Source organism: Vicugna pacos, chromosome 28 (genome assembly GCF_048564905.1).
Source record: "Vicugna pacos chromosome 28, VicPac4, whole genome shotgun sequence".
Lineage (NCBI taxonomy): Eukaryota > Metazoa > Chordata > Mammalia > Artiodactyla > Camelidae > Vicugna > Vicugna pacos.
Genome location: NC_133014.1, coordinates 1,077,164 through 1,094,159, shown reverse-complemented (window position 1 = coordinate 1,094,159; position 16,996 = coordinate 1,077,164). Strand labels below are relative to the sequence as shown.

The window sequence follows — 16,996 nt, the reverse complement described above, 5'->3', positions numbered from 1 at the left end:
GCTGTCCTATCGGAGGTGGAGGTGGTGGTGAAGGTGGAGGGCAGGGTAGGGCTGAGCGCTACCTGTGCCTCAGTTTGCTCCTGTCTGAAATGAAGGGCCAGGGCCGTGGCCTCGAGGGCTCTAAAGTTTCCCAGACTTGACATTTGTGTAGCTCTGAGAGCCATGCCTGGCATCTGGCCGAGGATGCCCACTATCTCCTCTGCTTCCCGGAGCCCACCTGGGTGGATGCAGGTGTGGCCGGCCCCTGTGGCTGTGCCCAGACTTGGCCTGCAGCAGGTGCTCACAAGCCTGCCTGTTTCCCTCAGTCTGTCCAGCACACAGTGACACAGGTGTCCCAGCAGGGACATGACTGGGTGACCGTGACTATAGAGCCCAAAGGGAGGCAGTGGCAGTGGGGGCAGCACCATCCAGTGACCGCTGGGAGCATAAGGAAGTGGTGCCTGCATCGCCCAGCGGATCTGTCTAGACCACGTCCTTCTGTGTGGTCACGGGGAAAGCAGAAGTGTGTGTGTGAGGCCTGGCCCATGGCCTGCTTTGTAGACCAGGGAAGGACCCGTTCCCAGGACCAGGGACCAGGGACCAGGCCATATTTGTGTGAGGTCAGCCCACTGGGCGCACTCTCCCACCCCAGAGGGCAGCAGCCACCCCGAGGGACCCGACAGATCGGCCTGCCAGACCCTCTTCAGGTGAACGTTTGCCTCCTAAGGGTTCGAGCTCAGGGTCCTGAGGTGAGGAGTCAGGGGCAGACCATCCCTAGCAGAGCCCTCCTGGGAGACAGTGGTCATCTGGGACCCGCTGGATGAGAAAGGACAGTCCTGCGTCTCTCCTGGTTCCTGCCCGGGCACGGGTCAGTGTTGGCAGGCGAGGAAGGTTCCTTGTGCCATTGTGACAGAGCCCTGGTGTTCTTGCCTGACGTCCTCCACAGGGCCAGGGTGGCAGGACCCTGGCGAGGGTGCAGGGGGTGGAGCAGGTGGCCAAGTTTATGTGGTGTAAGAATGTTCTAGAACGTCTTTCAGGTTTTCCAGTTGGCTGGTTTCCATAAACTCGGGGAATCAACCTCCTGACTCAAGACAACCCCGCCTCCATTCCTGCATCATTCCTAACCCGCACCCTAGCGGTGGTTGGTCCCAGAGGGGAGGGGCCTCCTGGGGGCTGCAAGAACAGACCAGGGCTGGTTGCCCCCTCAGCTGGCATTTTCCGTCTGGAAGAAAACAGCGTGATGGTGATCCACCAGCTGCCACTTATCTGCGTCTGACACGTTTGAGTCATCCGGAAGGTGACGCAGGGCTCAGACAGGACTGCCCTGCTGTGGGACTCTGAGCACGAGGACAGAGCCTTCTGAGGCCCTGGGACAATTAGACTGGGCTCTGGGACAGACTGCAGGTTCACAGAACTGGGGTCTGGCCAGCAGTGGCTCGTGAAACGTGGCTGATCTCTTCCCGATGGGGAGGTAGCTGGTTTCTTATTTGCTTGGTTTTGTTTTTGCCCCAGGGAAGAGCTAAGCATCTCCCTTCTGTCTTCTGGCTGTGGTGTCACAGGGGGAAGGGCAGTGCCTCCCCCGAGGTTATGCACAGAGTTACTGAAAGGGCTTCATTTTGTACATCACATCTTTAGCCCACCTGGATTTCCCTTTCAAATAATAAAAATGCTATTTCAAGTGAAAACAAAACAAAACATCACCAGCCCCCGCTTAAGCCACGCGGGCAGGCACGCAAAGCCACCTTTCCTGTGGCTTCATTGACAGGGAACACCCAGGAGAGGTAAAGACACCCAGAGGGGAAGAGGACTCGGGGCTGTCAGGGTCTGGGGGGCTGGGGGGGTGGGGGGGATTGCATGATCTGGATCCAGGGTTTACTTTGAAGAAAGGAATAGTGTGAGCCTGCATGGTAGTGATGGTTGCACGGCATCGTGAAGGCACCTAGTGCTCCTGTATTGCACAATTTCAGAGGGACAAAGTCTATATTTTATTAAAAGAAACTTAAAAAGGCAAAATAAAAGATGGCCATAACCGACATGAAACAGAGGGAAGTGAAGAAAAACCAAACACAAACCACTTCAGGGGAATGAAAGTCAAGGTCGGGGGCGGGAGGGGATTCATGGTGGGACTTTGAAGAAGAAGGTGCGGGTAGGCCCAGAGGGGGCTCAGCCCCAGGGGCTGGTGATGCCTGAACTGGTTCTCCGAGGCCCAGCGGTCCAGCTGCAGGTGCAGCATCTTCAGGACCTTCGGAAGCAGCGGGAGCGGCGGGACCTTCAGGAGCAGCAGGAGCTGCGGAAACTTCAGGAGTAGCAGGAGCTGCGGGATCGTCAGGAGCGGCAGGAGCTGCTGGAGGGGCAGGAGCTGCAGGATCTTCAGGAGCCGCGTTAGCTGCTGGAGCTGCAGAAGCTGCAGGAGCAGCAGGAGGGAGCTCGGGGTCTCCTGCTGGATCCTGATGGTCCTTGTTTTGGTCTCTGGAATCTTCCCCTGCCCCCACCTGCTCTGGATCTGTGACTGTTGGAAGCGGAGAGAGCTTTCAGTATCCTGGAGGTGCTCGCTCACGCTGTGAGAGAGGAAAACTTGACCCCCGTGCCTCCCTTTCCATGGGCCTCTTCAAGGACAGACATCTTCCCAGAGCTTTCCAGACAGATCCCACCCAGCAAGTGCCCACAGGATGTGTTTTGTGACTGAACTCTTCTAGACAGGTGGTCTGAGGCCAATCTTTGCTCTGGTGCCAGCGGCAGCCTCTGGGGACGCCTGCCTGTGTGGCCCAGCCCTCGGCCCTCCCTCACCTACGCACATGCACCACCTCCGCCCTTCTCACCTTCAGGCTCGGCCTCCGTGAGCTCCTGGTCCTCCACCTGACTCCCAGGGAGGTGCTCCAGGTAAGGGCCGGGTCTGCTGAGCTGCCTGTTACCCGTGGGCCTGTCACACCTGGCATGACGCCTGGGCGGTTTCTGGGGAGGAGGCCGTCGTGGTGGCGGGGACCCCTCCGTGTGCACACTCACCCGGAGCTGGTGCTGGCCCTGAGAAGCGTGCACCGGCCTCTCAGTCGGGGAGGCGGCGCAGGTGTCCTCACCCAGCGGCTCCTGCAGTGTCCGGCTCTGCAATGACAGTGACCGGCAGCTGGCCCCCCCACCCCACCATGACTGCCCACCTCCACCAGCAAGAAGAAGGGTGTGTGGGGCTATACCCGGGTGGGGTCTGAGTGGTGGCCCGGCCTGGGCGGGTCTGCCCCGGGCCTCCCTGGGTTACCTTTGGGTCCCTGTGGCCAAAAGGCCAGAGGCGCCTGGGGTGAGAGCTGACCCAGCGCCGGCACCGCTGGCCCAGCCCCTCGCTGCGGGCCTTCCGGGGGCCGCAGCCTCGGGGAGTTGGGACGCAGCAGAACATGTGTGACTGAGTTGAGCTGAGTTCACCAACCGGGTGAGCTGAGTAGGGGCTTCCCGACAGAGTGGGTGCCCGGTGACCTCGGTTCTAAGTTCTGTTGGGTTCTGCTGCCAGGGAAGTGAGGTCACTTCCTGGGGTCCCCTTCCCCAAGCTTCCTCCTTCCACAAAGCTCCCCAAGGGCCTCTCTGGGCTGCTGACCGCTCACCTCCCAGCCCGTGCCATGTCCGCACACAGTGACACCAACTCAGCCCCCCTCCCCAGGACCCTGCGGAGGCCTGGATGCAGCCAGGGTGCCACCTCTGAGGACGCGGCTGGGTTCGGACCCGGCCCCCCCTCGTCAGCAGTGCTGTCACCCTGGAGAAGCCGCCTACCTCTCAGGGTCTCCCCAGTCCCGTCCCCCCCCCCCCCCCGTCGGCACAGTGGGGGATCATCCTGGCCCCTCCTTCCTGGGGAAGCCATCGTGTCTCCAGAGCTGCAAACACCTACCGCACCTGTCAGCCCCGCGGGCTGGCATCACGGGGAGCTCGTGCACAGACTCAGCAAAGGGAGGGCCCCACAGAGGGCTGGCGGAGCGCAGAGCACAGCCCACGCAGGCTGGGGTCTGCCCTGGGGTCCGGAGAAAGTCACTGCCCTTGCTGCCTGCTTCCCAGCTTCCCGTCGGGGCGTGGGGTTGGGGGGGAGAAGTTGAATATAACTGTGACTTTGTTCTCGCTGGCATACCACCTCCTGGGTCATTCTGTCATGTTTAGATTCAGGCCCAGTGTCTCATCTCGGCCTCTAGGGTGGGCTGCCCCACAATGCTCTCTGCTGTTATGCCTTCTGGTCACGTGTCCGTGTGTGACCCCCCCCCACGCACCCTCCCCTGCAGGGTGGATGGACATCGGGACCGGGTTCTGACGTGCAGAGTGACATGTGAAAATGGGCGTGACTTCCGCTCGTTCCCAGCTCCAGCGTTCCTTCTCCCTCTCTCTGTCTCTCTGTGCCTGTCTTGTCTCTCTCCCTCTCTCTGTTTCTCTCTCTCCCTCTGCCTCTCTGTGTTTCAGTCTCTCTGTCTCTTTTCCTGGATGTCTGTGCGTATACATTTACGTGCGTGTATGTGTATTTGCGTGTTTATATTGTTAGGGCCCAGGGCAGGTCACTTGTGAAAGTGCCTTGATGACATAGTGATTCTTTTCATGTTACTGAAAAAAAAAAAAAACTTCTTTGCAAGTTGTGCGAGCACTTTGGTGGGGTCAGCTCTAAGGATCGGCACTGCCGGGGAAAGGCTGCTGCGCCTGTGTCCCTTTGATGCGTCCTGCACACTGTTTCCCTGGAGAGGAGTTTCTGTTCTCTCGTCCCTCCGGGGGATCTGCTGGGGCCTCTGCCTCCTCACGTTGTCACCAGGGCTGGCTGTCACCAGGCTAAAGACCTGCCAGCGTCATGGTGACCAGTGCTGTCCCTCCACAGTGTGTCCGTCCGCCCGTGTCCTCCCCCGAGAGGTCGAGCATGTCTTAACACACACTGGCCACCTGCCCTGCCTCTCTTTGGAACCGCCCGTGTGTGTTCTGTTTGTTCAGAGCACTGGGTTTCGAGAGGTTTTTGGACCCCGGGGATATGTAGCCTTTCTCCAACCTTGGGTTCTGAGGAACGCTTCTTCCGGGTCGTGGTTGGTCTTTCCGGCTATATTTCTGGGCTTTTGCTGGTTTCTTGATTTGCTTGGTTTTGTTTTTGCCCCAGGGAAGAGCTAAGCATCTCCCTTCTGTCTTCTGCCTGTGGTGTCACAGGGGGAAGGGCAGTGCCTCCCCCGAGGTTATGCACAGAGTTACTGAAAGGGCTTCATTTTGTGCATCACATCTTTAGCCCACCTGGATTTCCCTTTCAAATAATAAAAATGCTATTTCAAGTGAAAACAAAACAAAACATCACCAGCCGCTGCTTGAACCATGTTGGCAGGCAAATGAAGCCATCTTGTATATGATTTCATTGATAGGGCACCCCCAGTATAGGTAAAAACCTGAGGGAGAAACAGGATTAGGGTTTGTTACGGGAGAGCGAGGATGTGTGGTGTGCTTTGGATACAAGCTTTTTGTTCGAGGAAGAAAGTAGGCTGAAACCAGTGGTGTTGGTCTCACGGCGTTTTGAGTGCACTTAATGCTCCTCGATTGTAGAACTTAAAGTTGGAAAAGGGTAAAGTATATTAGTATAAACTTAAAAGTCCAAAAGGTGATAGTGTAATAGAAAAGAACTTATGTGACTCCATATTTGATCTGTTGTTCTGGCTCTAACCCTGTGCCCCATTTTCTAGGCTTAGTCTTGCTCACTCTGCACCTGTTGTAAAACAATGTTGCCTTTAGTCCCTCTGGGAAACAGGAGAGCCTATTGTGAAGGCTCTGACCTTTAAGGATATTAACACTTTTGCACTCCTATAGAGAGAAGTTGCAGAAGAGAAAATGATGTTGGTTTTGTTAGAGGTTTCACAGGGGCACCCTGATCTGACCCACGTGGACAGCTGCAGATCAAGACAATGGCAGACTAATGTCCTGGGGAACCATCTTTCCCAAATCAAACTTTAAGCTCCTTTTGTACTAAAAAGGGGAGAGGGTATGGTTGGTTGTTGCAGACTTCCTGGTGTAGGATTTCTTTGTTCTTTGAATGCTTTGTTCTTACAGCTGTCCACATGGGTCAGACAAAAAGGTCCCTGTAAAACCTCCAACAAAACAGAGGTGATTTTCTACTCTGCAAGTTGTTAACTTTATAGGAGTGCAAAAGTGTTAATATCCTTAAAGGTCAGAGCCTTCACAATAGGCTCTCCTGTTTCCCAGAGGGACTAAAGGCAACATTGTTTTACAACAGGTGCAGAGCCAGGAAGACAGCCTACAGAATAGGATACAGAGTGAAAGGAAAGGAATAGATCTAATACGGAGTCAGATAGCTTTTTTTCTATCACAGAGCCTTTTGGTGAGGGGTAAGGGGATGTTTCTAGGCAGGTCCTCCTCTTCCCAAGGCTGCGGATCAGGCAGGAGCCCTGCCTCATTCACCATGACCGTGGACCTGATCTCCCGCAGAGTAAGGAACAATCATCATTGATTAAAGTTACCTGTCAAAGTCCCTTGAATTACCTGTAAAGTGTAGGGGTGGTGTGGGGAGGCTGGCAGGGGATATCTCATTGGCCCATCGAAGGTCAGCCTCCCTAGATACAAGGGACCAGCTTTGTGGCGGGTTCCTAGGTGTCTTGGCCAACCTGGGCTGCCTGCTTTGCTCTCCAGCCTTGGGCTCCCAACGTGGAACTTTCAGAGTTCCCATCCCTCTTCCCTTTTCCCCTGGCACAAATGAACAGGATCCCTGCACTCACCCGGCCTGGGCCCAGGCTACTCACAGAGCCCCATGCACACAGCCAACAGCCTGCTGTCCATCCCAGGGCTCAGCTGCACCCTTGCCCCTACCCGGCAGGTCCGGAAGCCCAGTGTATCACCAACAGGGCCATCAACAACCCAAGGCCCAGGCCAGTGGCAGAGAGCCCGAGAGCACCCTGACCCACCTGCTTAGATGAGGTACAGGGTGCGGGGGTTAGGGCGCCGGGACCGGAATTAGAACCGCCTTCAGCCCAGCCAGCAGAGCCCTGTAACTTTGGACACTAGCCATGCAGCTGCACAGCAGGCCAGATCCCTGCTGGTGGCAATCGCCATGGTGATCGGAGCCCTACTTCCCCGCCCCACCTGTGGGCTGAGGAGGTGAGCTCAGGGTAGGAGTGCACTCTCAGTAAGAGGGGATGCCACAGTGAGGGGGACAGGCTGAGGGGTGAGGAGCCGCTCGGTAGTAGAACTGACCTATCTAAGAGGTGAGGGGGACCATCTTGGGATGTTGTGTGAGCTTGGAGCATTGGGGCCATGTACCTAGAAGGGTGGAGTGTTGGGGCGGGGACTTTGGTGTGAGGAGGCTTGTCTTGGGGGTCCCTGCAGAGACTGGGCCTGGCGGGCAGCTTGAGAGGGCAGTAGACAAAGACTGAGAGTGGGGCTGGGCTGTGTGGCCTGGCACAGGCTGGTGGTGATTGGTCGGTGGTGGGGTGAGGGCTATGGGGATGAAGACGGGAAGGGGCGGGGAGGGCAAGAGGTTGCGCCTGCCCCATGGCCCGGCCCATCTTCATCCCTTACACTTTGAGCCCAAGGCCGGTGGTCTGCGCTGCCAGGCGGAGGGGGAGGGGCGCGCACGCGCGGATGCACAGAGGCGCGAACGCCGCAACCCGCCCAGTGCGCGTGGAAGCCGGGCGAGAGCTGGATTCTCCTGGACCAGCTCCCCGAGGAGAAACACGGCCTGGGGTCCGGGTCGCCACGTGCCCCTTGTCTCCACAGCCGCCGGGCAGGTAAAGGGGCGCTGATGGGGGCGCGCAGGTCGGGGAGCCACCGGTGAGGCCTGCCATGCTTTGGGGAGGCGCACAGGGAGGGGTGCGTGGGTGCGGCCCTGGCTGCGCGGCTCCTTAGGATCTTCAGGTGGGTCCAGGGCCAGTCACTGGTTCGTGTTGCCCCACACCCTTTGGTAGTCCCTGAACCCCTCCGTGTTTGGGAAAGCGGGTGTAGCTTCGGGAGGTGGGAGGGTGCCTGACAGCCCCGGAGCACCTGCGACCTGCCCTCAGACCGTGGCCTGCTCCCAGGGGGCGGGTGCGGTGCGGTCTCCGGGCCGCGGCGGCTGCGGCCGCGGGGGCATGGGGGCTGCCCCATGCGAGCCCCTGGATGTGTACCCTAGTCCCCCGCGGCCTGGGTTCGGGCGGTCTGTGTTTCCCCATGTTCGCGGGGTGCACGTGTGGCAGGCAGCCTTCTCCTGGGAGGCGGGTGCGGTGCTGTCAGGTTGCGGGGGGGTTGGGGGGGCAGCGGCTTGTGCCTCCACTGCCGGGAAAGGGGTCTGCCCCTGCCAGCCTGTTGATTTGCTCCCATCTCCCGGCGGCCTGGCCTAGGGGCGGCCTCTAATGCCCCAGGTTCGTGGGACTCAGGTTACTGATCAGTCTGCTCCTGAGGGGCGGGCGCCATGCGGTCAGTGTGTGGGGGCAGCGGGAGCAGCAGTGGGAAATGGGAGCAAATCCCCGCGGTCGCACGGGGCAGCGCCGATCCCGCCATCTTCGCCGCTGTCGCCCCCCCCCCCCCCACAGCACAGCGCTCGCCTTGCAGGAGCAGGCTGGCCTGTAACCTGTGACCCGCGAACCTGGGGTAGCAGAGGCCGCCCCCAGGACAGGCCGTGGGGGAGATGGGGACAAGTGGACCAGTTCACCAGGGGCAGTGCCCCTCTCCATGCCGCTACCCCAGCTTTGCGGGACCTTTGTTTCCAGGTCAGTTGGCTATTGGGAGGGAGGCAGGTGCCGTGCGGTTTGGGGGCGGCAGCGGAGAGGGTTGCTGTCCCCCGGGAGCAGGTGGACTTGCTCCCACCTCCCCCTGGCCTGTCCTGGGGGCGGCCTCTGTTACCCCAGGTTGGAAGGACGCATGTCTTCATCTCAACCTGCTCCTGGGAGGAGGACACAGTGCAGTCAAGGGCAGCGTCAGATACAGGCAAGGACTTCCCAGGACTGGGCTGTAGCCCAGGATAACTAATTTTCCTTTCCTCTTTTGCTTCCTCAGTTGGTGGCTGTAGTGGTTTCTCCATTATAGGTTGTTATCAGCTATTGAACATAGGTTTTTGTGCTACACGGAAGAAACTTTTTAAAAAATCTGTTTTTATATATAGTGTAATAGTTGTAAATCGTCAACTCCCAAATTTATCCCTTCCCACCCCCTTTCCCTGGTAACCATGAGATTGTTCACTAAGTCTGCAAGTCTGTTTCTGTTTTGTAGATGAGTTCATAGTGACTTTTTTTTTTTAGATTGCACATGTGAGTGATATAATATGGTATTTTTCTCTTTCTGGCTCATTTCACTTAGAATGATGACCTTTAGGTCTATCCATGTTGCTGCAAATGGTGTTATTTGATCCTTTTTATGGCAGAGTAGTGTTCCACTGTATAACAATACCACAACTTCTTTATCCAGTCATCTGTTGCTTCATTTAGGTTGCTTCCATGTCTTGACTATTATATAGAGTGGTGCTTTGAATACTGAGGTGCAAGTATCTTTTCGCATTGGAATTCCCTCCAGATAAATACCCAGAAGTGGGATTACTGGATCATAGGGTAAGTCTGTTTTTCGTTTTTTGAGGAATTTCCATACTGTTTTCCATAACGGCTACACCAAACTACATTCCCACCAGCAGTGTAAGAGGGTTTCCTTTTCTCCACACTCTCCAGCATTTAATTTAACTTCAAGAAGTTCTGAGTGATGGCCATTCTGACAGGTTTGAGGTCATACCTCATTGTAGTTTTGATTTGCGTTTCTGTGATATTTAGTGATATTGAGCAATTTTACATGTGCCTGGTGGCCATTTGCAGTCTTTATTGGAGAAATGCTTGCTTAGGTCTCCTGCCCACTTTTGGATTGGGTGGTTTGTTTTTTGTTACTAAGTTTTGTGAGCTGTTTATATATTCTGGAAATTAAGCCTTTGTGAGTCGAGTCATTAACAAATATTTTCTCCCATTCTGTAGGTTGCCGTTTTGTTTTGCTTTTGGTTTCCTTTGCTGTGCAAAAGCTTGTAAGTTCAGTTAGGTCCCATTTGTTTGTTTATTTTTGCTTTTATTGCTGGGGTAGACTGCCCTAGGAGAACATTGCTGAGATGTATGTCAAGTAGTGTTTTACGTATGTTTTCTTCTAAAAGGTTTATAGTGTCTTGTCTGCATGTTTAAGTCTTTAAGCCATTTTGAATTTATTTTTGTGTATGGTGTGAGAGTATTGTAATTTCATTGGTTTACATGCAGCTGTCCAGTTTTCCCTACACCATTTGCTGAAGAGACTGTTTTTATTCCATTGTATATTTTTGCCTCCTTTGTCAAAGATTAATTGATGAAAAGTTTGTGGGTTTGCTTCTGGGCTCTCTGTTCTGTTCCATTGATGTATATGTCTGTTTTTGTATCAGTACATGCTATTTTGATTGTAGTTCTGTATTGTCTGAAGTCTCAAAGGGTTATTGCTCTAGTTTCATTCTTTTTTTTCAGTAATGCTTTGGTAATTCTAGGTCTTTTGTGATTCCATATACATTTTAGTATTATCTGTTCTAATTCTGTGAAAAATGTCCTGAGTAATTTGATAGGAGTCACATTAAATCTTTAGATTGCCTTGGGTACTATGGCCATTGTAGCAATATTAATTCTTCCAATGCAAGAACATGGAGTATCTTTCCATTTCTTTAAGTCCTGTTTAAAGTCCTTAGTGTTTTGTAGGTCTCTGCTTATGTCTTTCATGTCCTGGGTCAGATTTATTTGTAAGTATTTTATATTTTTGGATGCAGTTTTAAAACGTATTATTACTTTTGTGAAAAGAAATGCCACTGATTTCTGTATGTTGATGTTGTATTCTGCTGCCTTGCTGAATTCCATTAGCTGTAGCAGTTTGTGTGTGGAGCCTTTAGGGTTTTCTATAAATAGTATGTCATCTGCATATACTGGCAATTTTATTTCTTTTCCAATTTGAATCTCTTAATTCTTGTTTAATTACTATGGCTAGGACTTCCAATACTATATTGACTAGAAGTGGTGAGAGTGGGCATCCTTGTCTTGTTCCAGATTTTAGTGGAAAAGCTTTTAGCTTTTCACTGTACAGTACTGTGCTGGCTGTGGGTTTGTCATATGTAGCTTTTATTATGTTGAGGTATGTTCACTGTATATACCCACTTTGGGAAGACCACGGGCTCAGTGTGCTCAGGGGGCTGGGAGGATGGCAGCAGCACTACAGGTGTTGGGAGGAGGGGGGCTGCCCCTTGTGAGCCAGTCATTTGCTCCCATCTGCCCCAGGGCATGGCCTTGGGGCGGCCTAGCTGCCCCGGGTTCACTGGACCCATGTCCTTAGGTCAGTCTGCCCCCAGGATGCTGGCATGGTGCAGTCAGGGGCAGGGGCGGCAGTGGCAGGATGGGGGCTGCTCTGTGCAAACCCTTGGATTTACTCCTGTCTCCCCAGTGGCCTGGCCTGGAGGCAGCCTCTGCTGCCCCAGGGTTGCAGGACTCACAGGTTTAGGTCAGCCAGCTTCCTGGAGGCCTGTGAGGTTTGGTCAAGGAGTGGGGAAGACTGCAGTGGTGGCAGCTGTGAGGGTGGGACAAGGGAGGCTGCCCTGTGCCAGCCTGTGGATTTGCTCCCATCTCCCCTGCAGCCTGGAGTAGGGGCGGCCTCTGCTGCCCCATGTTCCCTGTAGGCACGTCCCCAGGTCAGCCAGCTCCCAGGAGGTGGAAGCTATGTGTCAGGGAGCAGGGGAAGGGGGCGCACAGGAGTGGGGGGAGCAGGGGTGGCAGCTGGGGGGGTCCTGCCTTGAAGGTGCCAGTCTATTTGCTCCAGTCTCCCTCAAAGCCTGGCCTGGGGGCAGTCTTTACTTCCCCAGGTCTCAGGACACAGGTGTCCCAGTCAGCCTGCTCCTGGGACGTGGGCACATCTCGGTAGAGGTGAGGGCGGGGTGCAGGAGCCACCTGACTGCCACCAGCTGAACCCACGGTGCCAGCCTGTGGTAAGCCAACTGAGTGGGAAATGTGTGCCCCACCACCTCGGGCAACAAAGGCCACCCCCAGGCCAGACGTAGGGGGGACAGGGGAGCCTGGGGCAAATCTGCCGTGGCCATCGCCCCTGACTGCACCGGGCCCAATTCAAGTGGCCTGTCCCCAAAGCCTCAGCTTTGCTGGTCCGTGGTGTCGGGGACCTGCAAGTCAGTGCACGTAGATGAGGCTTTCTTCTCGTCGTGTTCTAGAGAGAGGGACGTGCGTGTGAGGTGCACAGCATACTGCTGGCCTGCCTGAGCGCGCGTGCCCTGCACTAGGCCCGTCAGTGGGGAAGAAGCTGCGCAGTGTGTGGTCCTCGTGGCCGAGTGCGAAGGAGTTGGTATAGGAAGGGTAGTTGTTTTCACCGTGATGGTGGTGTGGCATGGATGCTGGCATCTAATAAAAAATGCTTTTTGTTTGCCCAGGTGCTTGAATCCCTCTGTCGTCCTGACGGTGACTCGTGGCGCTCTCAAAGACGGCGGGTGTGAACTGCTGGAACTCTCAGCTGGAGAGCGGGGAGAGACCAGAAAGACCCTGAGCGCTAGACCTCACCAGGCATAAGTAAGAGGGAAATGACTCACGCCAGACCCCAGTACTAAGCTAGACAGTGGCAGCAAGAAAGTGGTGTGGCTGGTTGTCAGGTTGAGCCTGTGTCAGACTGAATTCCCGGGCAGCCGGGGACCTGTCTTGCGTTAACAGGACATCACAGCGAATGCGTGCGGCCCTCTGTTACGTAGCAGCAGTCGGCACCTGTTGTGTCCTGCTTCCCCACCAGTGTCGTGGATCTGGTCACCACTCCTAGCTGTCACGGTCATGAGCCAGAAAGGCTCCAGGCTCCGGAGTTGTGGGACGCTCACTTTTGGGGAGTGCCTGATAGATAGTCCCCCTGCACTAGGGCTGCCCGTTTCTGCAGACTAGAGTCCTCAGTGCCTCCACTAATCACTGTGAGAAAGAAGCTTTGATTACCACTTACTTGTGGCTTATACCTCGTTGTTGAGGGTCCTTTCACGGAGTAGGATTTCTTAAAAGCTTACCCACTGTAATTGTGAGCACTAAGAGAGCTGGTCTCTTTAAGATTGCTAGCCAGACTGTGTCAGGTAAGTAAGCTACAGAAATTGAGTGTTTTGAGAGCTGTGCTGATTCCTCGTGGTAATAGTGCCTGGCTGGGAGGATGAGACTCAGGTAAAGAACATAGAACAGCAGTGAGCCCTTCTTGGCGCAGCTGCGGCTCTGTGACGGCTGCAGGCTGTGCTGTCTTAGGGAAGAGAACAGCTGCTAAAATTTTGATTGTCTCTTAAATTACATTGAATAGAGATGCGTTTCTTTAGGACAGTGTTTCTCAACTTGATCCCTGGTCCAGCAGGGCAGCATCCGCTGAGAAGGGGATGGAAGTGCAGTTTCGGTCTTCACCTCAGAACATCTGAATCAGGAGCTCTGGGGACAGGGGCAGGGCTGGCAGTCTGTTTTTAACAAGCCTTCCTGGTGACTCTGATGCATGTTCACACTTGATCGTCCCTGTGATGGCCTCAGTTAACTGGGATAAACACTTTAAGTTTCGCATGCCAGCATCAGAATTTAGTGAGCCGAGCGCCCAGCCTCTGGGTCAGGCCTGTGTCACAAAGCTGTTAATTTGGGGAAAATTCCCTTTGCTTAGATGTAATCCCTCCTCCTGCAACTGAAGCCTCTTCCAGTAAAAACGGGGATGCTCTTCACCACCTTTATGACCCCAGCTCGTTCTCTCTGGAGCCCAGGGGCTCCCCCCTGTGCCTGTTGACAAGCTGCACCCGGGGTACAGGTGTGTTTGGGGACTGAGCCCCTCAGCCCTTGGGGGTGGCTTTTAGGGCACTCAGAGTCCCTTGTAATCAATCTTACTTCACTCTGATGGGCCAGACAAATCCTGTCATTTTCTCTGCTCTGTGACATGAGGAAAACCGTTGCTTTAGACCATCAACTTTTCTTCAGGAGGTTAGTTTCCCAAGCAGTCATTCTTGTGTCTTATTAACCGTCTTCCAGCTCTGTGTGTTGAGGAATTCTGAAGAGAAGATAGGACTCCCAGAAGGAGCAGACTTCTTTTGAAGTTAAAGAGAAAATGATTCTTGGATCTCCAGTGAACAGCAGTTGGTTTTCTAAATAGTTCCTTTTGGCCCCTGGTGGTAAATCCAGCACTGCACTGACACAGCTTCTGTGTGGGCGCTGTGAATGGTGGGCTTGGGGAAGAGCTGGCCTGCAAGGCAGATGAAGCATAAATGTGGTATATTCGACTGTTCATTCACTTATTTGTTTTAACAACTACTACATAATTAGCCCTTGCTGCATGCAAGACACTGCTGTAGGCTGTGAGAATTCACTGTGAGAAGGTGCCTGGTGCCTACCCGCACAGAATTCTCTAATCTTTTAGAGAAGATACGAAATTAAAGAAGTAATTACAACATGATGTGACTGGTGCCTTGAGGTGGGCCCTCTCACAGCTCTGTCTCCCTCCAATCAGCTGGGCAGGAGCTCTCATTTGTGGGGGACAGTAATTAGGGGTCCCCCTGGCTGCTGTTGCAGGAGGGCTGTAGGCTGAGGAAGTTCTGCAGGGGTGACGCCTGGCCACATCAGCCCTGTCGGGGCCGCTTGGAGAGAGACTGCAGGCCGTGGCCCTGCCCCCTTGTTCCCTGCCACAAACTCAGAAATAGACTAAAATAGGAAAGGGCCAGATCCTAGGGTTGTGGCTGCTGCAAAATGCAGGTTAGGATGCGAGGCAGGGTGGGGGTGGGGCCAGCGGCGCCTCCTTCGGTGTCTGACCCGAGCTGAGGGGCCCGACGTGTCTCCAGGGAGGCGGTCCAGCCCGCTCACTTTGGGTGACCACTGAGTCCTCACAGCCACCCGGGGAGTTGGTGCCATCATCCCCGCCGGTGAGGAGACTGCGGCTCCAGGAGGCTAAACGGCTGGCCAGGGGCCTCGAGTGGATGTTGGGAGTGCTCGGCCCTCCCCCAGCTGAGCTCCTGGGCTCTGGGATGCCGGCTGTTTCCCCAGACGTTTCAGCTGAGACGCAACACCGGGCTCCCTCCCCCCGACTCCCTGACCCTCAGCCTGACCTTTAAGTGGAGGGGAGTCAGCCGGCCTCCCCGGGCCTGGCTCCCAGCCCTGGGGAGAGCAGCACTTTGTGTGTCTGTTCTCTCCAAGGAGGTAGTAGAGTTGGTCTGAGGAAGCTAGCTGTCCCAGGAAAGGAAGGAGAAGGAAAGGACGGCCTCTGATGCTTTTTGTGTGGTCACCAAATCAGCGGGCAGCCTCTGTCTTCAGGGACAGTGGAGACGGCTTGAAGCTAAGACAGCTGGTTGTTTTTCTTTCCTGGGCCCGCTGACTTCGGACAGCTGCCTCGATTTGCCCCCTTTATATAAGTCACTCCTGTTCCCATTGTCAGGCCATGATGGGGAGTAGGGTGAAGAGGAGGAGCCTGGGCTCTGTGACCTTGGACAGTTTATTTAGCCTCTCTGGGCCTCAGTCTCCCCATGTGTGAAAGGGGTGCAGCAGATCCTTCCTTGTCTGTGGAGTAAATGGGCCTAATCCTGTATCCACAGTGTGCGCAGCGCTAGTGGGTACTTAGTTAAATTGTAATCCTCAGGGACCTTATCACGTACTGGTTCTTACTGGCTATTTTGATTCATTTTCCTGGCTTGTCTTAGAACAGAGGTCCAGTGGCTTTTTCTGTGAAGACCCAGATAGTAAGACATTTGTGGACCATAGAGTCTCTTGGGATTATCTGACCCTGTCACTGTGGCCCCAGGGCAGTGACATATAATAAATAAGTATTAATAAAAACGGGGTGGCCCCCCTTGGCCCACAGGGACCGAGTTCGCCGCTCCCTGGGCTAAAGGGTCTTCTTCCTGACGATGAGTGAGTTTGGGCTCCTTCTCATGTGCTTGCCGCCCCCTTAGGTTTTCCCATCTGTTAATCGCCTGTTCATTTCCTTTGCCCATTTATCTGTGAGTTTCCCAGCTTTCTGTGATTGATTTATTGGAGTTTCCTGCCTATTCCGGATATTCCTACCTTGTTGGTTGTAGTCAGCAGAGTTGGCTTTGCGTCTTCGGCCTGCCTGTGGCCTTGCTGAGTGGAAGTCCTTACTTAACCCTGGGGGTCTTTGTTGGGGGCTCTTGTACATGAACTCCTTCTCTGCTCTAGGACAGATCTCTCCTGCATTTTGTTGTGAGCTTTAGTTTTCCTGTTCATGTTTAGGTCTTTAATCCAACAGGAGTTCATTGTTGTGTATGATGTGAGGCAGGGATCCAGTTTTGGTTTTTTCCCATGAGTGGGTCAGTTTCCCCTGTACGGTCAGTGGACTCTCCTGCATGTGACCATCCATCCTCCGTCATGTACTCAGTTCCCATAAACACAGTGTCCTCTGGTGTGGTTGCTGTTCTCTTCCGCTGGTTCTTTAATCTATTTCTGCTGTAGTTCCACACGGTTTTGGTTACCACGGCTTTGCAATATGCCTTTGTAGCAGGTGGGCAGATTGAGATTTTTCAAGAGACGTCCGAAAGCCAGACTTCTATGTGACATTTCCTTATGTGTTAGCATTGGCACCTGATTCCATTTAATAAAACACTCTGGTGACCAAACCAGAGTTGTCCAGGGGCTGGTTCCGGCCTGTGACCGCCAGTTGGCAAACACTGCCGAAAGCCCCCCACGTGGGCCTGACCCCATGCTCGTGTGTCTGTGGGTTTGTAGTGCTGGAGAAGAGCGAGTTGAAGGATGAGTCCCAGTACTTCTGCTTCCACGCAGACGAGGAGATGGAGGGAGCCAGCAGCAAGAACAAACAGCTTCGCAGCAACTTCAAGCTGGTGGAGAGCATCCTGGCCAAGCGCCTGCTGGTAGGCGCAGAGCCCAGCTGCGGCCTCTTCCTTCCCAGACCCGCCTGCAGGCCTGTGAACCGGGCTGCCTTCCGGTTATGGCTCAAGAAATTGTGCTCAGCTTTGAGCACCCAAGAGGATGGGGGATTCTGAGAGGTGGCCGGCAACACCGCCCAGAGGCCAGGTCCCTGTCCTGGCCAAGACCAGCTGCTCGCAGATGAGACTGGGCTTAGT

General features: G+C 54.6%; 2 protein-coding genes across 2 annotated transcripts in view; one reads left to right on the top strand and one right to left on the bottom strand.

The window, feature by feature from the left end:
• The window catches only part of LOC140690056 (uncharacterized), a 60,572-nt gene that overhangs the window by 42,045 nt on the left and 1,531 nt on the right, over positions 1-16,996 (top strand). The window contains exons 4-5 of the mRNA XM_072951577.1: positions 12,356-12,487; positions 16,641-16,783. Of these exons, the coding sequence (XP_072807678.1) occupies positions 12,356-12,487; positions 16,641-16,668 (160 nt within the window). The 3' untranslated portion in view covers positions 16,669-16,783. The remainder of the gene's footprint in view (positions 1-12,355; positions 12,488-16,640; positions 16,784-16,996) is intronic.
• Positions 1,947-3,401, bottom strand: LOC140690087 (uncharacterized). The gene is made up of 3 exons (XM_072951611.1): positions 3,230-3,401; positions 2,799-3,078; positions 1,947-2,488 (listed from the first exon to the last, which is right to left on the bottom strand). Exons 1-3 carry the CDS (start codon positions 3,362-3,364, stop codon positions 1,968-1,970), a joined length of 936 nt encoding a protein of 311 aa, XP_072807712.1. The 5' UTR covers positions 3,365-3,401; the 3' UTR covers positions 1,947-1,967.

What these genes read in the sequence shown, in the direction of transcription:
- LOC140690087 (XM_072951611.1), bottom strand. Translation starts at nt 3,364, where the DNA reads ATGTTCTGCTGCGTCCCAACTCCCCGAGGCTGCGGCCCCCGGAAGGCC. An exon ending in TTGGCCACAGGGACCCAAAG is followed by an intron (nt 3,079 to 3,229) that starts GTAACCCAGGGA and finishes CTGTCATTGCAG; the next exon opens with AGCCGGACACTGCAGGAGCC. An exon ending in CACGGAGGCCGAGCCTGAAG is followed by an intron (nt 2,489 to 2,798) that starts GTGAGAAGGGCG and finishes CGCTTCCAACAG; the next exon opens with TCACAGATCCAGAGCAGGTG.